General features: G+C 42.4%; 1 protein-coding gene across 2 annotated transcripts in view; it reads right to left on the bottom strand.

Moving 5' to 3' along the window:
- Nucleotide 1: 1 nt before the first annotated feature.
- Nucleotides 2-22,623, bottom strand: part of gpm6bb (glycoprotein M6Bb) — a 32,027-nt gene continuing 9,405 nt past the window's right edge. Inside the window, exons 2-7 of one of the 2 annotated variants that reach the window (XM_061088630.1) lie at nt 8,057-8,243; nt 7,031-7,187; nt 6,655-6,823; nt 5,004-5,077; nt 4,850-4,915; nt 2-2,091 (exon numbers count right to left, since the gene is read on the bottom strand). In XM_061088630.1, the coding sequence (XP_060944613.1) occupies nt 1,942-2,091; nt 4,850-4,915; nt 5,004-5,077; nt 6,655-6,823; nt 7,031-7,187; nt 8,057-8,243 (803 nt within the window). In that variant the 3' untranslated portion in view covers nt 2-1,941. Of the gene's footprint in view, nt 2,092-2,463; nt 4,396-4,849; nt 4,916-5,003; nt 5,078-6,654; nt 6,824-7,030; nt 7,188-8,056; nt 8,244-22,623 lie in introns of those variants that run through there. The other variant, XM_061088631.1, reaches the window with a different exon arrangement.

Below are 22,623 nucleotides of genomic sequence, written 5' to 3'. Positions count from 1 at the left end.
GAGGAATTATTATTTTTTATTTCCATAAAAACAGTCATGTCATAAAGGGATTTCCAGTCAGACAGGATACTGGAATTTTTATCCTTCTGGTGATTGATAGGTAGCGTTTTTTCTTTAGTTTTTCTTTTGGTTCATTCAACAGGAATCATGAGGGACAAAGATGAGATGTGACAAACCCCTGCTTCATGTAGATCCATCATATCAGCCTCTGCACACCTGTGGTTATATGGTCACATTGGCATGCACACTGTGGCTGAATTTACCATTTCGATTAAGTTTTATAAATGGCCGGTGTGGCGATTGCTGTTTCCAAAATTTAAGCTTCAGTAATTTACGGGGAAGCCCTTGACATTCACAGAAAATACAGGAACAAAACAATATAAGACTTATAGAAGTTTGACTTGAATAAAAGAAGCTAAAATAACATCTACAAGTAATCGGCTACATAAAATAGATTAATTAATCGGTTAGAGAGAAAAAAAAGTTATCAGGCAAACACTGCCTACTAATGACATCAGTATAAATGACTGTACATCACGTGTGTAGCTGCAGTAACAGGTTATCTCCATGCAACAAAGAAACATTATTCCTGTAATTCAACTAGCAGACAAAATATTACACGAGTAATTATGTCAGAATCATGACAATTGCACATCAAAAAAAGATGCAAATATAGAAAATTAAGAAAAAGTGGTATTTTTTGTATTTAGTAAAAATAAGAAAAAAGCCTGGCTCGTAATGTACAGCTCATATCTTAAGATCTGTTTGGATCAACAGGTTTTTCTAAGTACCAATACACATGGGACATAATTCTGTTTGTTTCAGTTTTCAAAACCAAGTAAGATTTCATTCTTGGTATCGTACAGATGTTAGTCATATACAATAAGCCAATATCTGTAGCTCTTTCCATCAGCAAACCTTGATTTTTCTTTTTTCACCAAACATTTAAGATATTTAATAAATCGAATATCTTTCTATGTCATTATTGGCAGAGGTCCACGTTTAGCAAGTGATTCATTCTTATGAAATTACTCATAAAAACAATCAAACACCACAATGGCGTTACAATGAAGAGCTCCGGAAGTGTGAGTGTATTTGTGTGTGTGTATGTGTGTATGTATGTGTGCGCTTGGTAACAGGTACCTAAATATATCCTTGTGTTCGAGGCATCTCTTTGCAGTTGAAGTGGGATTTTCATACCATAGCTAAACAAAGGGAGAAGTGTTCCAGAGGCTGTATAGTGCACACCTGAGGTAGTGTTAATGTAGGCCATGAAAGGTCTGTGCGAGTTTTACGCAGATCTATGACGAGAATTTGAATCTAGAACTGATAATCAACAATGAAATGATCCAGACTAATACACTTACGTACTTAAGTGTAATGGACTTTAGAGAATACTAAAAATCACCATTTTTCTGACCTGTGAAGTAAAACATCTTTGACGTAAGGCCTTTCACATGTATAATTTATCTGCATTTCTAATTGAGAAGCAAAATATTTTAAATAAAAAGGTTGTACATTCCTTTGTTGAAAACTGGCCCCACCCGCTCAGAAAAGACAGAGCAAGACTGTAAAAATATAACTGCGTTGTATATGAATAGTGCAATGTCTCAAGCTTCCCCAGCAAAAAATGGTTCTAAAAGAAGGGTGAGAGTAAATGAAATGACAACGAAGAATTTGTTTTTCTCTCGCTAGAAAAATATCAGCATGAATGAAACTTGACTTAGGAGATCTAAAACACTTCTTGGTAAGTTAGTGCAGGAAGCAACACTGATGCATTAGTGTGTTAGGAGCCTGGTTAGTACCGCACAGTGTCAGGGGCAGTTGGCAGGTTGGTTTAGCGTTGTCTTGGTCCAACAGGGCCACGGTGGTTGGCCGCAGTGTCTAATGAATATGTGTGTGTGTGTGTGTGTGTTTATGTGGCGTGTGCGTGTAATATCCTTATGTATAGGAATTGAGGCATTCCTTTGAGCGTGAGGTGATGTCCTGCAGCTCCCGCTCCTCCTTCATTTTGATGTCTTGGTAGGCATGCATTTGACTGGCGTCCTTAAGGTAGGCCCAGTTTGCGGAGAGAATCATGAGGAAGTGGATCTGGAAGAGAAGGGTGAGGTGGATGGCCGGTGAGCATGTCAGAGAGACGCAAAGCAAGCTACAGGAGTCAGAGCTACAGTACGTACATTATAGACACACACAAAGTTAGGATTCTCAAATAAAAGACCTCACACACACAGGGGTGACGTTAACAGTTATAACGTTATTGTGATGATCATGACTGGTACTACAGAAATGAAAGTTTAAAGGCGTGATGGTGAGCAGAGGAAGTGAGTAATACATGCAACCTTAATGCAGCTGAAAAACAATGGAGGTTAGTGCAAAGCATGACACCCTGCTTCGTATGCATGTCGAGCCGTATACGTCTGAAACACTCGCTTTTGGATTAATAATAAATAGACCAAGTAGGGGTATTTTTTGTAAACAAAGATTGTTTATTTTATATAGAAAGTAAAAGCTACAGTCTTCAAAAAAAGAGAAAATTAAATATATGAAATATGGAGTATAAGTAGCTATAAACAGATCAAGGAGTTCTTGGAAATGTAAGCATGCAGGCTCAGTGTTAAAGGTAAAAACAAATGGCTCTTTAATGGCACTTTGAGAGAGAATAAAAGGTAAGAAACATAACATCAACTTCATAGCCGAGGCCGTACCAGCATCAGCGCTCACAGGAAAGAAAATATTACACGTGTGCTCTACTCTAAAATAGGAGAATTTCTTCTTTTGTAAAATACATGGAATTAAAAGTGAGACCTCATGCAGAAGGATACCCCTGGTACTGGCCTAACCCTCCATCAAGTGCTGCGCTACGTACGTGCTGTTACTCTGAAATCTACAACACACACTGTAATACTCGTCCGCATAATACAGTTGATAAACGTTTTTGTTTTTTTAGTTAAGTTTAGAATCTAACTCGTGACAAAAGTAAATAATACTTGGTGTTTTTTTTGCGTAACACTTCATGGTACCAAACATTTTAAGGCAGAGCAAATAAATCAAAGAAATAAAAGCACAAGGCACTTGGCCACTGCAGCTAGTCCTTTCGCAAATGCTTTTCATTTTCACCAAAACTACTTATCTGGCAGTCAAAAATATGGAGCCTGAGAACACCTTTGATATTTGTCATCAGATGTGGACCGAGATTTATACTGTACATACTATTCATACTAAATATATCTATAAGGGCTCGGTGCGGTCTATAGCTGTGTCTCAGTTCAGGGGCTGGATCCTTCAGAGGCTTCATCTGAAGACCGGTTGCTACACAGCGGCACGACTAGGCTGCCCCATTTCAAATTCTCCTTCAAATGCCTCCTTCTATCCCCGACAAACACAAGCTCCAACAGGTAGATCCTTCAAAGGCATACACAAGATAAGGCCAAACCTATCCCAGGGTTCACTGAGCCGCAGTGACGAACCACTTTTCAAAGAGGTAATGGTAACGGCAATGCTTGAGTATCAGGCTTCAACTCAATCGATCAAATCACAAGGGGCATTAAAACTTTCTAACTGTCCGACCTCAGTGCCGCTGCTAGGCCACAGCAGTAAGGGCGGGACAAGATGGTAAGGGCGATCGCAGAAAGCCTCTGTTGACTAGGCCGTCTCATTTTGGTTCGGCCTTCGCGGTCTCCATTGGTCAGGTGGACCCCCGTCCTCCCACAGATGCAGCCCCTGAATTGAGACACAGCTTATCTCTTGGTAAAACCTCAGAATAATCTCGACTCTCATTTAGATTTCCTTTTTTGGAATCATCTGCAATGACCTGCACAGATATCTTACATTTAGGTTTCACAAGAGCCTCAGGAGTGAGCCAACAAATTTGCATTTCAGCTCCGACTGCACTGATGCTCATCCTCTTATGCAGGGTGAAATACTGCTTAATCCTTGTGATTAAGTTGATGCCTTTGTGCAGGTCCAATCAGCTTCACACATTAGGACTGTATATAATAACACTGGTGTGGATTTCTAGCTGTGCACGTTTCTTATTAAATCAATAAGTCAGTGCCAAGGAAACCAGAACAAACCTAAATCTCCCTCTACACTCTGAAGACAACTCTCATCTGGTGTCCTCAGACCAGCAATATCCATGGATACCAAACGCTAAAGGAAACAGATCAGCTATTTACACTTCATGTGATTACTACTGGAGAGATTTTTTTTTTTTTCCTATTCTCGTTTTTTTTCTTTTTAGTTCATTTGTTGTCAGTGGCAACTGTCTCTACTCAGTGCAGCCTCGAACGCTGCTCCGGTCTCTTAAAGACCCTTTTAAAACTTAGTGCAGCAGTCTTCTCGACTCTTAAACTTCAAAACAGCAAAGTTATAAGTGGTAGCCATCATGTAGATCAGCTGGTGGAAGAGAGACAACAGAGAAGGATGTAAGAGAACATGCCGGTGACTTCATCACCACTAGTTAGTAAAGTCCAATCATTTTCCAGTAGTTAAAGTATAGAGAAGTAAAGGAAAAAAATAAATATTAAAAGTATAATCTTATCATATTATATTTGGGATTGTATAGTTCAAACTCATGATTATGATTTTCTTTAATTACTCATTTACAAAATAACAATTTCAAACTGCACCATCCTAGAGTTAAATCAGGGCCATGTGCTTCTAAGCAGATGGGAAACAGCAAATGGAACAGGAGCTGAGAAAAAGCCTGAGTAACAGTCCTTAGTGCGTGTATATAGACCATATGGGAATGACAAGAGGACCACTTCACACAGGATCCGTTGAGACAAACCATGCAAAGATGAGCTAAAGAAAAAAAAAAAAAAGATGGAGCAACTGGAGGGAAACTTACCAGAGCGATCACGGTGGCTCCTGCCCCGGCGCACGCTACGATGTACAGGTGATAGGACAGGTAGAACTGCAGGAAGACAAGCAAGAGGGATTATTTCTCCATTTCCTCATCACCCACTGCTGGTGTGTGAGTGAAGAGGAGAGAAGCATCTCACCTCACTGGTGTCGCAGATGTCACCTAGCGTAGATCCGCAAGCCTTGCCTGGCGTGGCATTCCATGGGATGATTCCTGCAGCCATGAAGTGAAAACGTTTTCATTCGCACTCAAAAATGATGTACCAGGTGAATAATGATGCAAAAGTGTATTCAGTTAAAGGTTAAGTGTGTAGAATTTAGTGACATCTAGTGGTGAAGTTGCATGTAGCAGCTGAGTACCCCTCACATCACCATCCCCTTCCAAACATTAAAGGGAACTTGTAGTAGCTTCCAGTTCATAAAAACTCAAAAGGTGTTTAGTTAGCCCAGTTTGGAGGACTGTAAAAAAAACATGGCTTCAGCCATAAAAAAGACCCGCTCCCGAAGTTAATATAAAGTATGTAATACAAAGGGCTCATTCTAGGGTAAAGAAAACAACAATTCATACAATTTGGATTAAACACACTAGTGAAAACATCACCAGGATTATATAATATCCAATTTCTGCCAATAGATCCCGTTCACTTATATCTTACACACTGAACCTTTAATGCCAAATCAGTACAGAGAATAACATGATTAGATTTTATTGCAAGTTTTTCTAACTCTTCGTAGTGGTCCAGAAAACAGAATGAATATTAAGTCAACCCGACCATGTCTTTTCAGGGAATTCTCAGTATTGCCCTCAGAGCAACGCCATTATGCGTCCACTTGAAAAACAAATAGTTATATTCATTCATTGATGGAAGCCAACCTGCAGATATATCTCAGCCGCCCCTATACATCATGCTAATTATCTCCTACTTTATATTGTTGTTCTGAGCTGGCTTCTCATGCAAGCTCACACATACATCTAGAGAGAGAGAGAGAGAGCCAGAGTGGGGTCATGGTTTCTGTTGTAGCAATTACACTTTTGGGATAAATAAAGTATTCTGAATCTGAAAAATAATGATATTAAGGGGCACTGTGACATGTTTACACATGGAGATCAGTTAGGTTATTAGGAGGACTCCTCCTGAGCCTGAGAAAGCAACAAACAGAATTTACAGGATTATTAAATGAAAAAACACAAAACCAATTCTTCAGGCCTTTAAAAGTAACTCTGGGGTTAAACTGATCACACTCAGAGCATATGCAGCATGTGATTAGTCAGAGAGGATTACACGTGTCTCTGAGCTAATAATAAATATTAAGTCTGGACTTGAAAGCATACAGCTGTTTCAGATTCAGATAGTTTTCATATTCAGCTTATCCCCTTCATGATCACAAAAAACCTCCAATTTGATACGTGTCAAAAAGCAAAGGCCCACAAAAACAATTAGAGGTCGGGGAAGGACATCAGGAATAGTAATAAGGAGGTAAAATAAGTAGCAATAAAAGACAATAATTTGATAATAAATTGTTAGATGTGTTTCTCTTCTTTTTCACCTGACTCTCCCAGAGGGAACATCAGGCTGGCCATCAGTCATATCAGTTTAAATCCTGATGGACCAGGGCATCAGTGTTTTACCAGCCCTCTCTGGCCCTCTGCGTGTTCTGGACTAGAGAATCCCAACCAAGTTTAAACCCTCACTGACCCAGCACCCCCCTGGTCCCTGGGGCAAAATTTCTCTCTCCCAGTGAGCGGAGCCTGATCTCCTCAACAAGACATTCTTGTGACTATCCTCTTACCGTATTGACGAACATCCACGCAGATGGAGTCGATGCTGGTGAGGTTGGCCATGGGAGACTTCATGGCAGCACAGGTGGACCACATGTTGTAGAAGAGGAAGACGGGCACCGCGGAGAAGCCGAAAACACCGAGCCAGGCCACGCCCAGGATGTATGTGAGGAAGACAAACTGAGGACGCAGCGATGGAACAATGTTAGCGTCAACGGACAACCATGAAACCAGAATCAGGAGTGAAATGGTAACAATTACACTCTTCCTCATCCCACCTTTTCCCCCCCTCAAATTTGAATCATATGGCATGAAAGCATTGTTTTAAAATGATTAGTGTATACAAATCAGGATTACACCTGGCCCGGTGGTTGTGTGTGAACATACCATTCCACTGATGCAGCGTCCACAGATGGTGGTCTTGAACTCGCTGTGCAGCTCCTTGACTGCACTGGTTGTGTAGAAGCCCTCGGCCAGCAGGATGATCCCGTACAGGAAGAAGAAGGAAGCGATGCCATAGATGACGTACTGCATCAGCTGTACTCTGTTAAGGAACAATGTTAAACACACATGAGTTTTAACCAGTAAAGTAGTTGAAGTGGGTTCAAAACAGCAGAACAAATCAACAGCCATCATGTGTTTAGCCCTGGAGAAGCCTACTAAAAATGTCAGGCTAAGTAACTGTGTGGAACACCACCGACCGTCTGGTGTAGAAACACATGAGTAAACTGGGCCTGGCAGATTAATCATAAACAGATGGATATGATGGAGACAGCAGCCCAGCTTCCCTAAGGCCAAATGTGGAGATAACAGGTGATGCACGTCTCTGGGAAGCGTCCACCAAGAGACAGACTGCCTTTGTGGACTTTAAATTAAACAGTGCACTCCAAATCTACACCAACATAAAACATATGTGCATTCCTGTCTCTTGTCATTGGTCTTTTATTGTCTGGACTAATGGATACTCTGAAACGGGGGGAAAAGTCCATATTAGGACTCATCTCCAGGATAAAGTGAATGTGGGAAACCATATCGGCTAAAAATAGACTCACCCTGATTTAAAATGTTATTTCACTTTAGACTCGACCTCTTTTTACTTTCCAGTTGACATTATTTGCAGAGCCATCTGATGCTTATACTGATAGGGAGTAAAACATTTCCAACACCAATAAATCAGCCCATATTTATATTTATAAAACTGGGCAATGATTCCTCATGACTCGTTATCAAACCCTTACGACGAAGAATTTAATTGAGGCTTGATATTTGTTATTTTAATGATAAAAGTTCCTATAAATAACTCAGAAAACACAATTCCAATTAATAACAAGGATCTCGTTTCACGTTTCTCAGACACTGGATGGCATAACAGGCAGCCATGTAAGTACACACATACAGTGTGAGGTCACTTACACATCGGTCAGCATGGCGTGATCACTGACGACCTTGGAGAAGTGGGTTTCCAGGATGGTCACAGTGCCAGTGAGAGCCACGTGGCCACATCCGCAGAACAAGGCCACACCGGAGAAGCAGAGGATGGTGGCCACCAGCGACGCGTACGGCACGCCGCCTAGACATTTGATGCAGCACTCAAAGCAACCTGTGCAAAAAAACAAGAGGAATTGAGTCAGAGATTTGCATCATTTGTTAGCATGAAAGTTTTTTTTATTTAAAAGGGCAATAAACTCCATTCTGTCCCAATATTGGCCCAAAAATCAAATTACTGTGTTTCACTAGGGGGGACTGGAAGTGATCTCAGGGAAATTGAATGTGAGATCCCAGCATGCAGTGGGGGAGAGGCAGGGCATCATGGTGCCATATGAATAGTTTTGCATGATTCACCAGGACTCGTTAAAAAGATTGCTGAACTTTAAAATGTTGCATGGGAAACAGTGCAGACAGAGCAGACATGTTTCATTAAAATTTGTCTGCGGTCACTCTTGATGCTTCCTTCCCCCTCTGCGATGCAAAGCAGCAGAGAAACACTGCAGCTCGTTGTGTTGCCGCTGAGGCTCTACACTCCTCATCGCCTCTAATGTTTCGTTTGACAATTCATCACTACACTTAAAGGGCACTAATGGCGGTCCAGCAGGTCAGAGCAGTGGGTTCCTGCCAAGCCATAATGGAAATCAATGGCAACTCGCACTAGGGAGAATGAAATGACCCAGATGAGCCTGTCTCATCCAATGTGTCTCTCCGGCTTGTGAAATGGAGCTGGTCACCGCAATGTACTGTCTGTGGACGCTCAAGGAAACAAACCCCAGTGTGCTCACAATCACATCCACATGTGTTTGACAGGATGTTGTATGGAGTCATGGGAAACTCAGGTCAGCTGTTTATGTTTTAAAGCTCCTACTATTGTAGGAGCTATTGCCTGATATCAGACTGAGAATTTATCGCATCTATAATTGATATTTTTGATTGGATGTGAGAAGTGACAGAGCCAACTCTACTGTTTCCCTCAGCTCTACAGAGCATTTTAGCCTCTTTAAACTGTTGTTTTGGTTTTTCTGTTGCACGTCTGTTTAATGTATCACAAAGTTACACTGCACCCTAGTGACCAAAGCCTATCTTATTCCAGGGTTGAGAAATCCTAGATGGGGAATAAGCTTATTTGTAATTTTCTGCAACAATACCACAATAATCATCCGTGAAATGAGACTTTGGATTTTGACATTGCTTCCACCGTAATATACATCATCTGAGCCACAGCAAAGCCAATGTGCATTAAACAACATGCGATATCTTTACAAAAGCTTCAATAACACCTGTGCATATTATTCCATTAAATATCAACAGCACAAGAGACTGAGTTCTAGTTAAAGCAACAAGTTACTCTGCAGAATTCTTGTTGAATACAGATTTCCTGTTTCAGCTATTTCTTGTGTGCAGTAGGAGGAAGGATAACATGTTGGGCGGCAGCAGACAACACGAGTAAATCTTTGCTCAAATCTTGTCACAAAGAAAACCGAGCTGAAATTCTTTCCTCCTCTTCTCGCTTCCTCTACGAGGCGACAGTTCCTGAAAGTTCATCTGTGTTTGTGCTCTTTGCTCGGGCAAAGGATATTAAAGCAGATATACTGCTGCTGGGCCCGTCCACTTTTGCAGTCAGACGCTTCATCCTGACTGTTTGTGTAGTGCAGGGAGATAAAAATTCTGTCCCATGGTGGGTGAACAAGAGTTGCTATGGCAGCGCGTTAACCACAACTCAATGAGTGCGCCCGGAGCGGAGTGGCTAACTTCCACCGCAGCCCACATCTCACTGATGAGTGTGTTGGGGAGGGCCAGTGGGCTGCTGGGAGTGCTCCACAGGATATTGAGCCCAGCTGCAAAGTAAATACAGTCCATTTAAAGGAAGAGCAGCTCTGGCAGTGGATGTCACCGTCAGGTTGCTCTGATCCAGACCCACACTGTATCTCGGCCACAAGTCGACAAGCTCCTTGGGTTTGTAGCTGAGTCGGACTGGATCCTCAGCCTCGAAATGCTTTCCTGGCAATGGAAGTCCCTCATTCTGGAGAGGGTAAAAGTTTCCATTTGAAAAGTGTTTCAGAAAATGAGCTCCAGACATTACAACCGTCATGTGATTGTAATAAGTCGTGTCATGAACGAAACCTTGTTGTCTAAGTGTCTGTTTGGTTTAAAACCTGCTTGGCAATGCAACACTGTTCCCGGTTGTTAAACTCTCTAAAACCTGATACCATGGTTCTGGATGCCATGATTCCATCTGACAGTCAGTCTACTTGTTTTCCTGAATTTTAGCTGGATCTGAAAATAAGAATAAAACCAGGATAGATGGGGTAGTTTGTACCTTCAGTTAGAGAAAAATTTGAATATATTAAAACATCTCATTAACTGTGTAACCACCCTCCCCTGCAGCCTGTCAAGGAGAAGGTCAGGCTGACATGCCTGCATCTCCCACACTCGTGTAACTCTGTTCAGTTAGAGAGAGAGAGACAAGATACACTTTTTAATAAGCCATCTGCTCAGGGAGACTAACGCTATATACAAGTTAAAATTTAATTTAAGACCAAACTTGCAGTGACAATACACACTAAAAGGGGAAAATATTATTGATTCCCATGATCCTGGGTTCCGACGCAGTTTGCTTCATAAGCACTTCCGGGCTTTCACCACCGCAAGTACTCATCCCTCTCAAGCCACTTAGCTACCTACCACCTCGCTAACAGGCCGGCTAGAGAGGTATTAGTTTGACACATCAACGTAACCAGAGACATACTAACGATGCAGCAAACACCAGAACGGATATTTCTTCTTCTTTGGATGGCAGAGTTGAGCTTTGGTGGTGATGTGCCCAAAAAAAAAAAAAAGAAGACCCATCCAATCTGAATTCAAGACAGTCAAATAGTATTGACCATATTCCAAAATCATATTTTGTCTCATAGGGCTTAACAAGGTGTGACATCCTCTCATCCTTAAACCTCGATAAGAGTGAGGAAATACTACCAAAGAAAACCTATTAACTTCATACTGCAGAAGAAAAGCCCCAACCAGCATCACTGCAGGCCGAACAAACAGCCCAGTCCAAACAATCATAGAAGGGACACTATACTAGTGGATGTATAATCTAATTAAATGGCATTTCAAGAAGGACCCACAAGCAGCTTGATTAGTTTCCATTCCACTGGAGTGACTTGCTTTACAGGCTGTCCATCCATCCAGGTTGAATGTGTTGGTTTGCCACCTCCCTCTCTCTCACTTACCGGGTGTTATGCCTAATAACACAATAAATCCGAGGTTGTATTTTCACGGCTGGACTCAACATGTTGGCAGGTTAGTATTACTCTGTTCTGGCCGACTGAAACAACACTGGCACACGGACAAACGCGCTGCCGTGGTTCAACTATTAGTGACCTCAGGAATACTGTTCTGTTCACAAAAGGGCCTCTGTGCAAGCGTTAGCCTCAGTATTAGACATCAGGGGAGACAGAGACAACATCAAAGCTCAACACCAACTTCAACCAGTCCTGCACAAGGCACCACGGGGACAGCAGTCAAATAGGGCTTCTTCAGTAGATGGATTCAAAGCAGAGGTGGGATTATGAAGTAAGCACAGGATCAGTGGGAAGTTTCACGCGTTCTTATCAGTCAATCTGCTGGTTTTTAAAAAATGGTTTATGCCTATATTTCAGAATGAGTTCTTCACACCATCTAGATTTTTTGCATCCATCTAATAATTCTAGAAATCTCTCTCTGTCTGTCGGTAGCTCGTTCATCGTACTCGTTCATCTTAAATATCAGGCTACGAGCGCTATGCAGGTTCCCCAAATGTCAAACTAAATCTGGTTCAAAGAGCATGATAGATTCTGCATTTAGACTGATGGCTTACATGTTATATGTTCCATGTTTTGTCTACATGATCAACAACCAGTATCATTACAGTCTACCAGGCAGCAAAATGAAGACTGTATTCTCTGAGTGCACCGCGTGGGATTAGTGCAGGAGTACAGGATATTGCAGTGTAAACTTCAGCTCAAACCTTCCTCCTCCACAGGCAATAACAGAAGGAGCCGGTGACTCTAAACAACAACAAGTAGCCTGTAACTAAAGGGATCTTGCCCGGCTGGTTCGGAGCAGAGCACTGTAAATGAAAATCACGCTTTTTCCCTCTGATGACTTTCACATGCTCCCTGACTAATAGACCTGGTTAGACCTCCAGCCGCCCCGAGACTCTGCACTCGTCGTTTCATTGCTCCTGTGCATGAATGAGAGGCGGAGAGACAGAATGAAAAACGGCTTGAAAGAGAGAAACACAGACAAATTAGTGACTGTTTGTAATGACAATGTCAGGCCTTGCAGCAGAGGCTAGACTTCAGGATCACGAGGAGGGAGGAAGAAAAAGCTGCTTGTGTGAGAAAAAGTATGTGTGTGTGTGTGTCTGTTTGTGTGACAGTGTTTGAGGGAGATACAAAAAAAAAAAAGAGAGACCGAGAAAGAGTCCAAGAAACTCTGACACAAAGAGCCAGTGTCTGCAGCCCGGGGACTGTCCATCACACTGGACTCTCAGGGGCCATTGAGAACGGCAGTGAACCACGGCCCTGCTCTTCCGGCCCAAAGGCTGGAGGCCCAGGACAAGCCCACCGCTGAGCTCCATCCTGTGTGCCCCCCACCCAGCACCGCACCCTAACCCTAACCCTAACCCAAGTCGGCCAATGTGTGAATCAGATGGCTCAGCCAGACGAACATGAGTCGCAGGTAAACGGGGAAACCGACTGGCAGACAGACACAAAAACCCTTTTTCCACTGGTCAAAAAAACGAACAACCGCTAACATCTGATGCATCGGGAATGGATTCAATCGGCATTCACTCCCGGGTCAAATGATCCTGTAGAAGACACAGGTTTGTATTTGCTCGGCTCCGATCTACACTGATGGAGACGTGAACGTGCTGATTTGCCCACGTTTAAAAAACTAACCCATAAACCACCAGGATACTTTGATTTGGTGTAATTTCGGCGCCCAATCAGTGGGGGCTCCGTGGCTCCAGCACCCACACAGAGTACCAAGCACCCACATGTGCCGGCATACTGTCTGCGCCAAATTTACCTTGATATGATGTCAAACTTCACAATTGGTGACTGACTGGATCAACTGGGGGGGACTAAACTTCAGTCCCCTGCTCCAAAATCTAACCACCAATCAGAGCGTCACTCCACAGGATCCATCTTGTGCAGTAAGATAAATCGGCGCCAATGAACACTAATGAATCTTGCATTATTGGATATGCACGTGGCCCTCTGTAAAAATCATATTTGAAAACCTTTGTTATATTTGTGTATGTTGTGCTACTAAAGTATTTTTATTCCATTAAGTTATACCACACACTAACAGACAGAGAGAGAAGCCCTAACCCCTGCAGCTGGCCCTGATTCATCACCAGCCTCCATCCTTCAACAACCTCCATCACGTGAACACGGAACGTCATCGCCACAAAGCTGAAATCTTCCAACAACTGCAGGGCCGTCAGTGGGAAGTAAAAAACACAAGTCTAAATCTTCCTTTTACTGCAGAGAGGAAAAGATTTCTAGAATTATAATATAATTTTATGTGGATACCAGACACAAGCCAGCTCGCAGACACCCAAACAAAAAAAACCACATGCAAGGATGTATAGTAAGTGTATGCATTTCATATACAAAAAAAATCTCACACACACAAATAAACACACATGGACACGCACAATTTGAGATTCTTCCATCTAATCCATGAGCCCTAAACAACAAAACTGGCTTGCAGCTCCATTGAAACTGGCATTTAGGTTTAATCTCACATCGAGCCTCATTGCAAACAGATGTGTCTGTTTACAGCTAATGCTAAAGTGTTGTTGTTTGTTGCTCCGTTGGGGGCGAACTGCCAAAACACCATTTATGAGAAACAGGCTCATTTTTCCACACTCTCCACTTCGAGAGGAACAACACTTTTTAAAACTCCATAATGGCTGTAATGGCCGCTCCCAAGGGACAGGGGAGATCTGAGCCTGCAAATTCGTCGAGAGTGGTCTTGCTGTTTACTTATCCAACATCGGAAACTTACTCTGTCTCCACTAATTGCTGTGTGCGAATGAGACTGAGAGAAGTGTGGGAGGATGATTCATGTATTAACAGACAATAAGAGGCAATGATGTTCATAATGGACAATATTCTATGTGCATTTGGAGGAAGGTTTAAATCTCTCTACTAACAGGCCAATATCAAAATCTCTCCATCAACATTCCCGACCTGACCCGAGGTTTATAAGTGAAGGTACCGCTCTTCATAAAAAGACAGATTAAGGCGCCAGAGTGGTCTGAGGGTTTGAGGCGCCAACCACGTAATTACAACATGGCTGGCCTAAGTCAGGTCGGGCCGGGGACCTTTGTGCCGTGTCCTTCGACCCCATCTACCTCTGGCCTCATTTCCTGTCAGAATTCTATTGTCTGCTCTTTAATATAAAGCCAGAAAATGCCAATTAAATGTAGAAAAAGAAGAAGACACAGCAATTAAAGCTGGGATTGGCAGGTACAGAGAATAATGAGAATTCTGGAGGTGTTTAGTATAGACATAGAAAGCTGGAGTCGGCATTGTGGTGGAACTATTCATCGCTATAGAAAACCCAGATGAAAAAGATGAGAAATGGATGATAAATAATAATAACTTCATTCAATTAGCACTCAATGAAAACACAAAGATAACAGTCATAAAAGAATAAAGGATAAAAACACTCTACGTGTGACAGAAATCTAAGCATGACCAGACATTACAATAATAAAACTACAATGAGGTGATGATAAAGTAAGTTTTAGGTAAATAAATGGATTTGGATAAACGTTACGGCTCAATTCATCTAATATTTGTTGTCTCCAGCTGCTCAAATGTGAGGAAGTACTGCTTTTATTGGGTTTATATCACTGTCAAATTTATATTTGTATCTTATCTGTCGGTAACTCTGCCTCTGGGTGTGATGAGCGGTTCTGACGGATCAGACATGACAGGCTTTTACTACTATTGGTCTGCCATTATTAGATTACATGTACAAAATAAAGAGCAAAAAGAAAAATCAATGACTCCCTGCTGATTTCTACAAGTAGGCGGGGATGAGTAAGTTAATGACACTGTCACTTTGGTGTTTGCAGCCCTCATGACTGTCTGTTTGTGAGACTGGTAATAGCTGATCCATTTATCTTTGTCCTTGCCAGCCCCTCACTCGCCTCATTCATCATCTGTCCGCCCCAAAGGAACAACTCAAACGCACCCTGAGCTTTGATTGATCTGCAGCGGATCCTGCAACAGGCTCAATGTCCTTAGAAGTCACACTCGTGAGATGATGACCAGCGGCAACACACACACACACACACACACACACAAAAACAGCCTCACCCCCTGCAGCAGTGTGTGACTTCCACTAATTAGATCATAAAACAAGCACAAAGCAAAAACACACTCCACACATGACATCAGCAGCAGGTTTACAGAGGCAGCGATGCACGATTTGCTAATAAAATATCATTTGCAACACGATCAAGTTTCCTGCATGCAAACACTGACACAAGTAGGCTGCTTAGACGTTTAAAGAAGAAAAAAAAAACCCTGCTGAGAAAGAAATCTACCCAACTATTGTGCTGAGTGAAACCAAGCAGCCTGGAGTAGGTCACAGCCCCAGTAAACACAGCGGTGAAAAGATCTGCCCTGGCTCTTTGTCAGTGCTCGTTGGTACCTCTTTTGTCCGGACCCTGCTCCTGGTTTTCCTCTGATGGAGTTTCCATGGTTGGTTTTCTCCCATCCAGCAAAAATGCTTCCTTGCAGCAAATTCTCTCTTCCTCTCTGTCCCTCTGTACTCTCTCCTCTCTCAGCTCTCTCTCTCTCTCGTCCTCTCTGCTCTCTCTCTCTCCCTCTCTCGCTCCTCCACATTTGCGTTTCCGTCTCGTCCACTGTACATCACAGTTCCTCTCTGAGATGCAGAAGAGGTTCTCCCGAGCTGATTTGAATGGAAATTCACTACTTCCAGTTCCAGTTTGCACTCAAGTCACTGGTGTACTGATAATAATTAAAAGGATTAAAAAAAGTCCAACTTTGATAATTGCTCTTTAAATGAACTCTCAATGGGCTTAATATGTTCATTACCCAATGATAGGACAACACTTCTATAATGTGAATCATTAAAATCCAGTTTGACAGGTAAAACGCGTGGTATTAGGAATCTCATGATTGGTTTGGGGGATAAATTTAGAGTCAAATGAATTTGTCCTGTTATTGACGTACAACTCATTGAACATGTCCTGAACACTGCTCTCTCTCACTTGTGTTACAATGAATAGCAACCCGAAGAAAGCAGCCTGGTGAGAGCAGGCTTGTTATATCAGTGAGGAGAGCGTAGGGGGCCCCTACTTTAGTTGTGGGTGAAAACCACTCTATGCTGCACAATCACCTTTTTCTAATTCATGTGTGTGTGGGTGTGTTTGTGTGTGTGTGTGTGTTCCTTCATCTCCTGATTGGCACCATATGCCCTCTGCTCCTGCAGCATACATTAGCAAAACTTTGACCGCTGTCCTTCCTCCATCTGGTGGCTCTGAACTCACATAAAAAAAAGGAGACAGGAAAGGAAAAGCGAAGCAACATTTCCTAAACAGGGAGAACGAGCGTCCTCTGGGCGGATATGAACACCAGAGGAAACACGATGCGAAAATGGATTAGAGGCGGAAAGGGGTGGAAAAGTGAAATGAAATCTAAGAAGGGTCAAGGAGCTAATAAAGAAGAGGGAGAAATGGGAGAATGCCACAAACACAAAGAGGGGGGGATGAGGCGGTGGGACACGACCTGTCAAAACTAACAGAGACAAGGGGAAGATGGACGGTGAGAGACGACCGAGAGGAGCGGACACTGAGAGGGAGATGAGGAGGAAAAATCTTGGCCTGTGTTTGTTTGGCAACAGCAGGCTGAGGAGCCCCAGGGGCATGCTAATGAGAGAAGGGCCTTTCAGCGGTGAGGGGAGAGTTCTGCTGGAGAGGGGGCTTCTCACGGATAGCAGACCTCAGAGAGGAGAGGGATCAGCAGGGGGAGGGGGGAGCCTCGGGGGTCAGGGAAGTGAACTTAGCGGGGATCCCACAACAACAAGTGCCACACTAATCTGAAAGCTTTTTCAGCGTTCGCCCTGTAAAACGCCAGGAGAACTGACATCATCCTTGTGAAGTGGGGGGGGGGGGGGGCGAGCCCATATATAGACGTGATGGTTCTTTGAACACCTTATAAGAGACATACAGCTGTTTTGGAGGTGGCCGACCTTGTGTTCTCTGCATTAATTACACTAAAGGGCTCAAGTGAAGCTCAAAAAGACGACTGAATGTATATCACACTAAAGCAGCTCAAACTTTCCGATTATGCCAATGTCAAAAACAACGAGTTCCATCTGCAAACCTTTAAGAGTGTTGACAACAAGATGTTTGAGTTTACTGCAGAGAGGATTTCAGCATCTGGGAGACCATTGCAAGAGCTAATGTGAAGCCCCACTCCCATAAAACTTACAAGAGAAACAGAAAATGTTAGGAATTGTATTCAGACTGCATAAAAACAGCTTAAACAATGCCCTTAAAATAGGTTAAGCAACAAAGGGAATGCTAGTTTGCAAAGTAACTATACCCCTGCAGCGAGGTCGAGAAATAATTATCAGCCCCAAAGGACAATTTGTTGCACAGCCAGCAATCAGTGCATGACAAAACAGATGATCAAAACAGTACAATGTTATTAAAGTCACAAAGTCTCATCTAAAAGGCCAATGACAGCAGGGACAAATGAGCTTTTAAATCTATGCGTCCTGCATTTAGGCCGAGAGATTCTCGTAAACTCTTTGAACAGCGGATGGCATGAATCCGACAAGACAGACTGGTCCCTCCTCAAAGATCTCTATTCTACTAAGATTCTACTGCACATTTTAACCATGCCCTACTTTCTGTTTTTATCTCTTATGGACAATAATCCGAAACCAAGAGATAAATAAATATGTTACGAAACAAATGAAGTCATAGGTGCATGTGTTTATTGAGTAGTCTCAGCTTTCTGAGAAAAGTTCAGTGAGAAAGTGTGGTCAATTATGTCAAATCAGTGCAAACAGCTGTAGAAAGATGTTCATGATCTGTCTCTAAAGGCAAATCATGAAGACCGTTTTATCAGTGATTGTGAAACGTTCATATTCTTCCTCTTGACCTCTGCTTCTGCTTTGATTTTACTTCAATCAGCAATATCAAAATCATAGCTCATGGCAAATGGCTCTCACACAAAGGTTATGATGGGCATGCAGCACCGTACAACTGTATGAATATCATTTGACGTTAATTGCTAATGAATGACACAGTTATTGTGAAACATGAATGAACGGGTTGGTTCTAGGGATAATAATAATAATATTTCGATGCTGCACGATTAGAAGTCCAACGTTGGCATCCATTGAAAGTTCTGTTTTAATGTTGGTCCAGAATTTACTCTGCTCCAACTCTCTTCCCCAGCGAGTCAATAACTTCTGTCTGCTGTCGTCTACTTTATGTTTATTAGAGATTTTTGCTGAAAGCCGAGCTGAGAGGTTCTGTTAAACTAAAACAATAAAAAAAAACTCATGAAACTGATTAAAGCTGATAAGTTAATTTCATGTCATACCATCATTTGACAAACTGTGTTGATCAGTGGAGCTTCAAGAAATCGAATGACGACATGTTACGTAAAGCAGTGATGAATGAATGAAGAAAGACCCATTCAGAGCAGAAGACTGACCAGACTAGTGATGAGACATCACCATGCTGCTGTCACCAGAGCTGTGTCAGGCTGAGTGGCAGTGGGAATAATCATGTGAACGTCGGAGGTGAGGCCCGAGTGCTGCGTGCTCAGCCACAGTGCGAGACAGCGCCACTCCCCTACTTGAGGACACAATCTGAATGATGATGAAGCTCATACAAATGGAGTGGGGAGGGGGATTCGTTGTGGGTCAGCCTTTTATGCTGTGAGAGACTGGGGGCCCTGGGAGCTCCTCAGTGTTCAGTCACCCGTGAGGACCTGCACCCTGCTCCGCTCACACTGGAGGAGGGATTTCTCAGGGGGTGCAGTCTGTGTCCTGGGCCCGAGCACCCACTTAAAAACACTGACGACAGACTGAGAAAGCTCAAGATCAACTCCAAAGGCTGTGTGGAGCTATGACTGATTGTGAAGGACAAGGTCTGTTAAAGAGCAAAACAATCAACCAAACCAACCGTCCAAATATCCCAGAATATTTTGCAGCTCCTGTCTAAAAAGCTTCTATTATCTTGTTTTTTAAAACTTGGAATCCAGACACACTGTGATTTGTGTTGATTCCTCTTTGGCAGTTTGTTGAAGTCAACATCATTCCAATGAACTGTGGTGGAATTACTGACCTAGATTCAAAGGCAGGCCCTCTATAGGTCAATCTGTCCTGTATGTCTGCCATCATGTTTGACGTGATGAGTCCAAGTCATCGATTGGTTTACAAAAGCCACTGCACTCACCTCAAAACCCATTATTCAGATCCATACGCTTGTTCGCTGACCCATCCCCCCCCCCCCCCCCCCCGTAGGTCGACAGCAGAACAAAAATGACACAACTTCTCTGTGATTTTTATTGAACAATTCAACATATGATTTATTCACTATATACAATATACACTCGATAAAATGTATGCCTCAAATGTACCCTATAAGTAAAACTTATTTTACCATATGATGAAACGATCTACTCTACAGGCTTTGCATTCGTAAGAAAAAGAGATGTCTTAGTCTGTAATGATAAAATAAACATGCTTACTGTCTATCATTCACTTTAGTAAGACATGTGACTGTGAGAAAGAAAACCACAATGGGCTGAATTATAATGAGCCCTGTGGTTCCTTCTGGCTCAGTCAACTATAAATTCAGAAGAATCAGGAAATTCAAAAGGTTAAAAGGCATTTAATCCCTTGTGGTGAAATAAAGACTTTTCAAACTTTATACTTGACCTTGAATGAGTAATTTGGATTCGGACTAAGTTCCAAACCCGGTGGTATTGAATGTTAAAATTGTGAAAAATGTCCATCCCCCCCAAATGGTTGGTTAACTATTACACGAGAAAAAGAAGCAAGGGTCTCCGCCTGGTGGCTTGACTCCACCAACTAGTCAACTTGAAGGTCACAATCTCTCCTTCTCTTCCAGAGTTATGTGAAATATTGCCCATCATTTTAGAATTGGTGGATTCATTCCTGAGTAATGGCCTTCAGAATGACCTTGACCTTCGACTGCCAACATCTGAACATTTCAGCCTTGGGTCCAACTGAATGTTTGTGCTGAAATTGAAAAAAGAAGAAAAAAGACCTGAAAACATTTCGGCGATATCATGTTCAGGAGAAATTAGACAAATGGACAGACAACCCGGAAAAATATTTCCTCTTGACAACAGCCAACCTCTGTGGGAAAGCATAAAGGGCAAAATACCTCTTTTTACCCACAATGTCTGGAAATCAAATATATCCTGCAATCTCTGACTGAAAAAAAATATTATAATTATAAGATCGTTTTAATGCTTTCCTCACCACAGGAATTGAAGTTACTCGCCTAAATTATATTTGTTAGAGTATTGTCCATTCACCCAACTGAGAGTTTATCAGTTCCGGTATTTGATTTTGGGATTTTATGAACCCAAGACCTCATAATTGTAACCTGCCATCATCCAACCTCAAAATCAAAGTACTAAACCAAACTCCTTCATCCTTGTAGTGCTGCAATTTATTCTTCCTACTTTTAAGTTCTTGGTAGAAATCCAACTCCTCAATTCAATTTCAACCAATTCTAATAGAGAAATTCTTAATGACTTGACATTTCTTCTACTGTATAATTTCCATGTTGATTTGTTTTTGTCTTTACTGTAATTATAAGTGTTTGACCAAACAATGCTCTGGGTATCTGAGTCAGCACTACACTAATTGCATGTTTGTGTTACTATCGTGTTAGGCCTGGAAAACGAAGCGACGCTCACTTGCGGATGCCTGGCAGCCATGTTTTTTTCCTTTTAAAAATGACCTCACTTGCCTGACTCTCTGGCACCTCCACAGCCACTGCGGTTTTGGCCTATAAGCCTGTTGCGGGGAGAGTGGGAGACACAGATGCTTCATATTATCCTGGCTCCCATGCTTATGTGGTGCCTTGGAACCATCCGCCATGGCTTGGCCGGACAGAAAACCCCATGGCAATATCAAAACCTAAAGAGTTTCAGAATTTCAGTTTGGAGTTAATAGAGCAAAAGGAAGCCAGGAAACAGAAAGAGAAACTTGGAAACGAGTGAAAGAGTGATACAGACAGAGGGAGGGAGGGAAAGAGAAGTCGTTCATAATAGCCGTACCCCACCACCCCTTATTAAGGCTGCAAACTTCTGCCGTTTTACAGGAAAGTAGAGGTCTTTGCATAATTGTTTGTTTTTATTTCACTGTGTATTAAATATTTTAATGATGCCTCTGGCTTTGCCGTCTTTGTGGTCTGCTCGCCGAGTTACATTATGGAGCCAGCGAACCGGGAGCCAGGAGGTACTGCAAACAAATACCTCCATTATATCTCCATTATCCAGTTAGAATAATGCTACATAATATCTTCTTGTCTATTGTGATAAGAATAATGAAAATACCCAGATACGCTGGAATAGATACAAAAAATGGTTATATGAAAACAATTTTATCCCCCGGGATGACACATCAGCAGCAGTTTCTCTTAATGGAAAAAGGTCCATTCTGTAAACAGGCAAGCACTTAGCAACAATTCAGGCTCTGATATTACAAAATTTGACGATAAACGTACACTCATTGTTTACGGTGTCGATTCTTAAAGGTGCAACAGCAAAAAAGATTCTGGTCACTTGGGGGCAGTTGACTTTTTGAGCTTATATGTCAAACACACATTAGCAAAAATTTGCCTATTCACATACATCAGTGACCGAGCAATGGTAGCGTTGGCACATTAGCATGGCCATGTTTCGGACCACCTAATGACTGTAGGTCCAGGCTAATTGCTGACACCGGACTGTAGGCTATGGATTGGAGGCTTCAACCGAAACCTTGATCATTCACTTTGAAGGGGGTGGAGCCATACGTTGTTGAACTACATTGTGGTTCTGTTGCGTTGCTCGCGCTACTTACAGCCACTGAGCTCAACTTTTCGTTCCGCAGCGGAGGCACCAGCCAATCAAATCACGGTTAAACAAATAACCTAGTCAAGCGCTAGTGTGAACCAATGAGATCAGGTAAATACGAAAGAGGAGGCAGATGAAGCAGCTGTGTTCATCTGGTCTTGGATATTATTTCTCTTGCACTTCTCCTTAGTATTGCATCAATAGCTAGCATTAAATGTTTGCATGAAAGTCGGCTATATTATGTCACGAGCACGAATCTGTGATTTTTGTATTAAGGACCACTGAGTTGCTTCTAATGCTACTTGAGCGATCGGACAGCAGTCAGCCTGAATCCTCATG

Source organism: Limanda limanda, chromosome 16 (genome assembly GCF_963576545.1).
Source record: "Limanda limanda chromosome 16, fLimLim1.1, whole genome shotgun sequence".
NCBI lineage: Eukaryota > Metazoa > Chordata > Actinopteri > Pleuronectiformes > Pleuronectidae > Limanda > Limanda limanda.
This window is presented reverse-complemented; position numbering and strand designations above follow the sequence as displayed.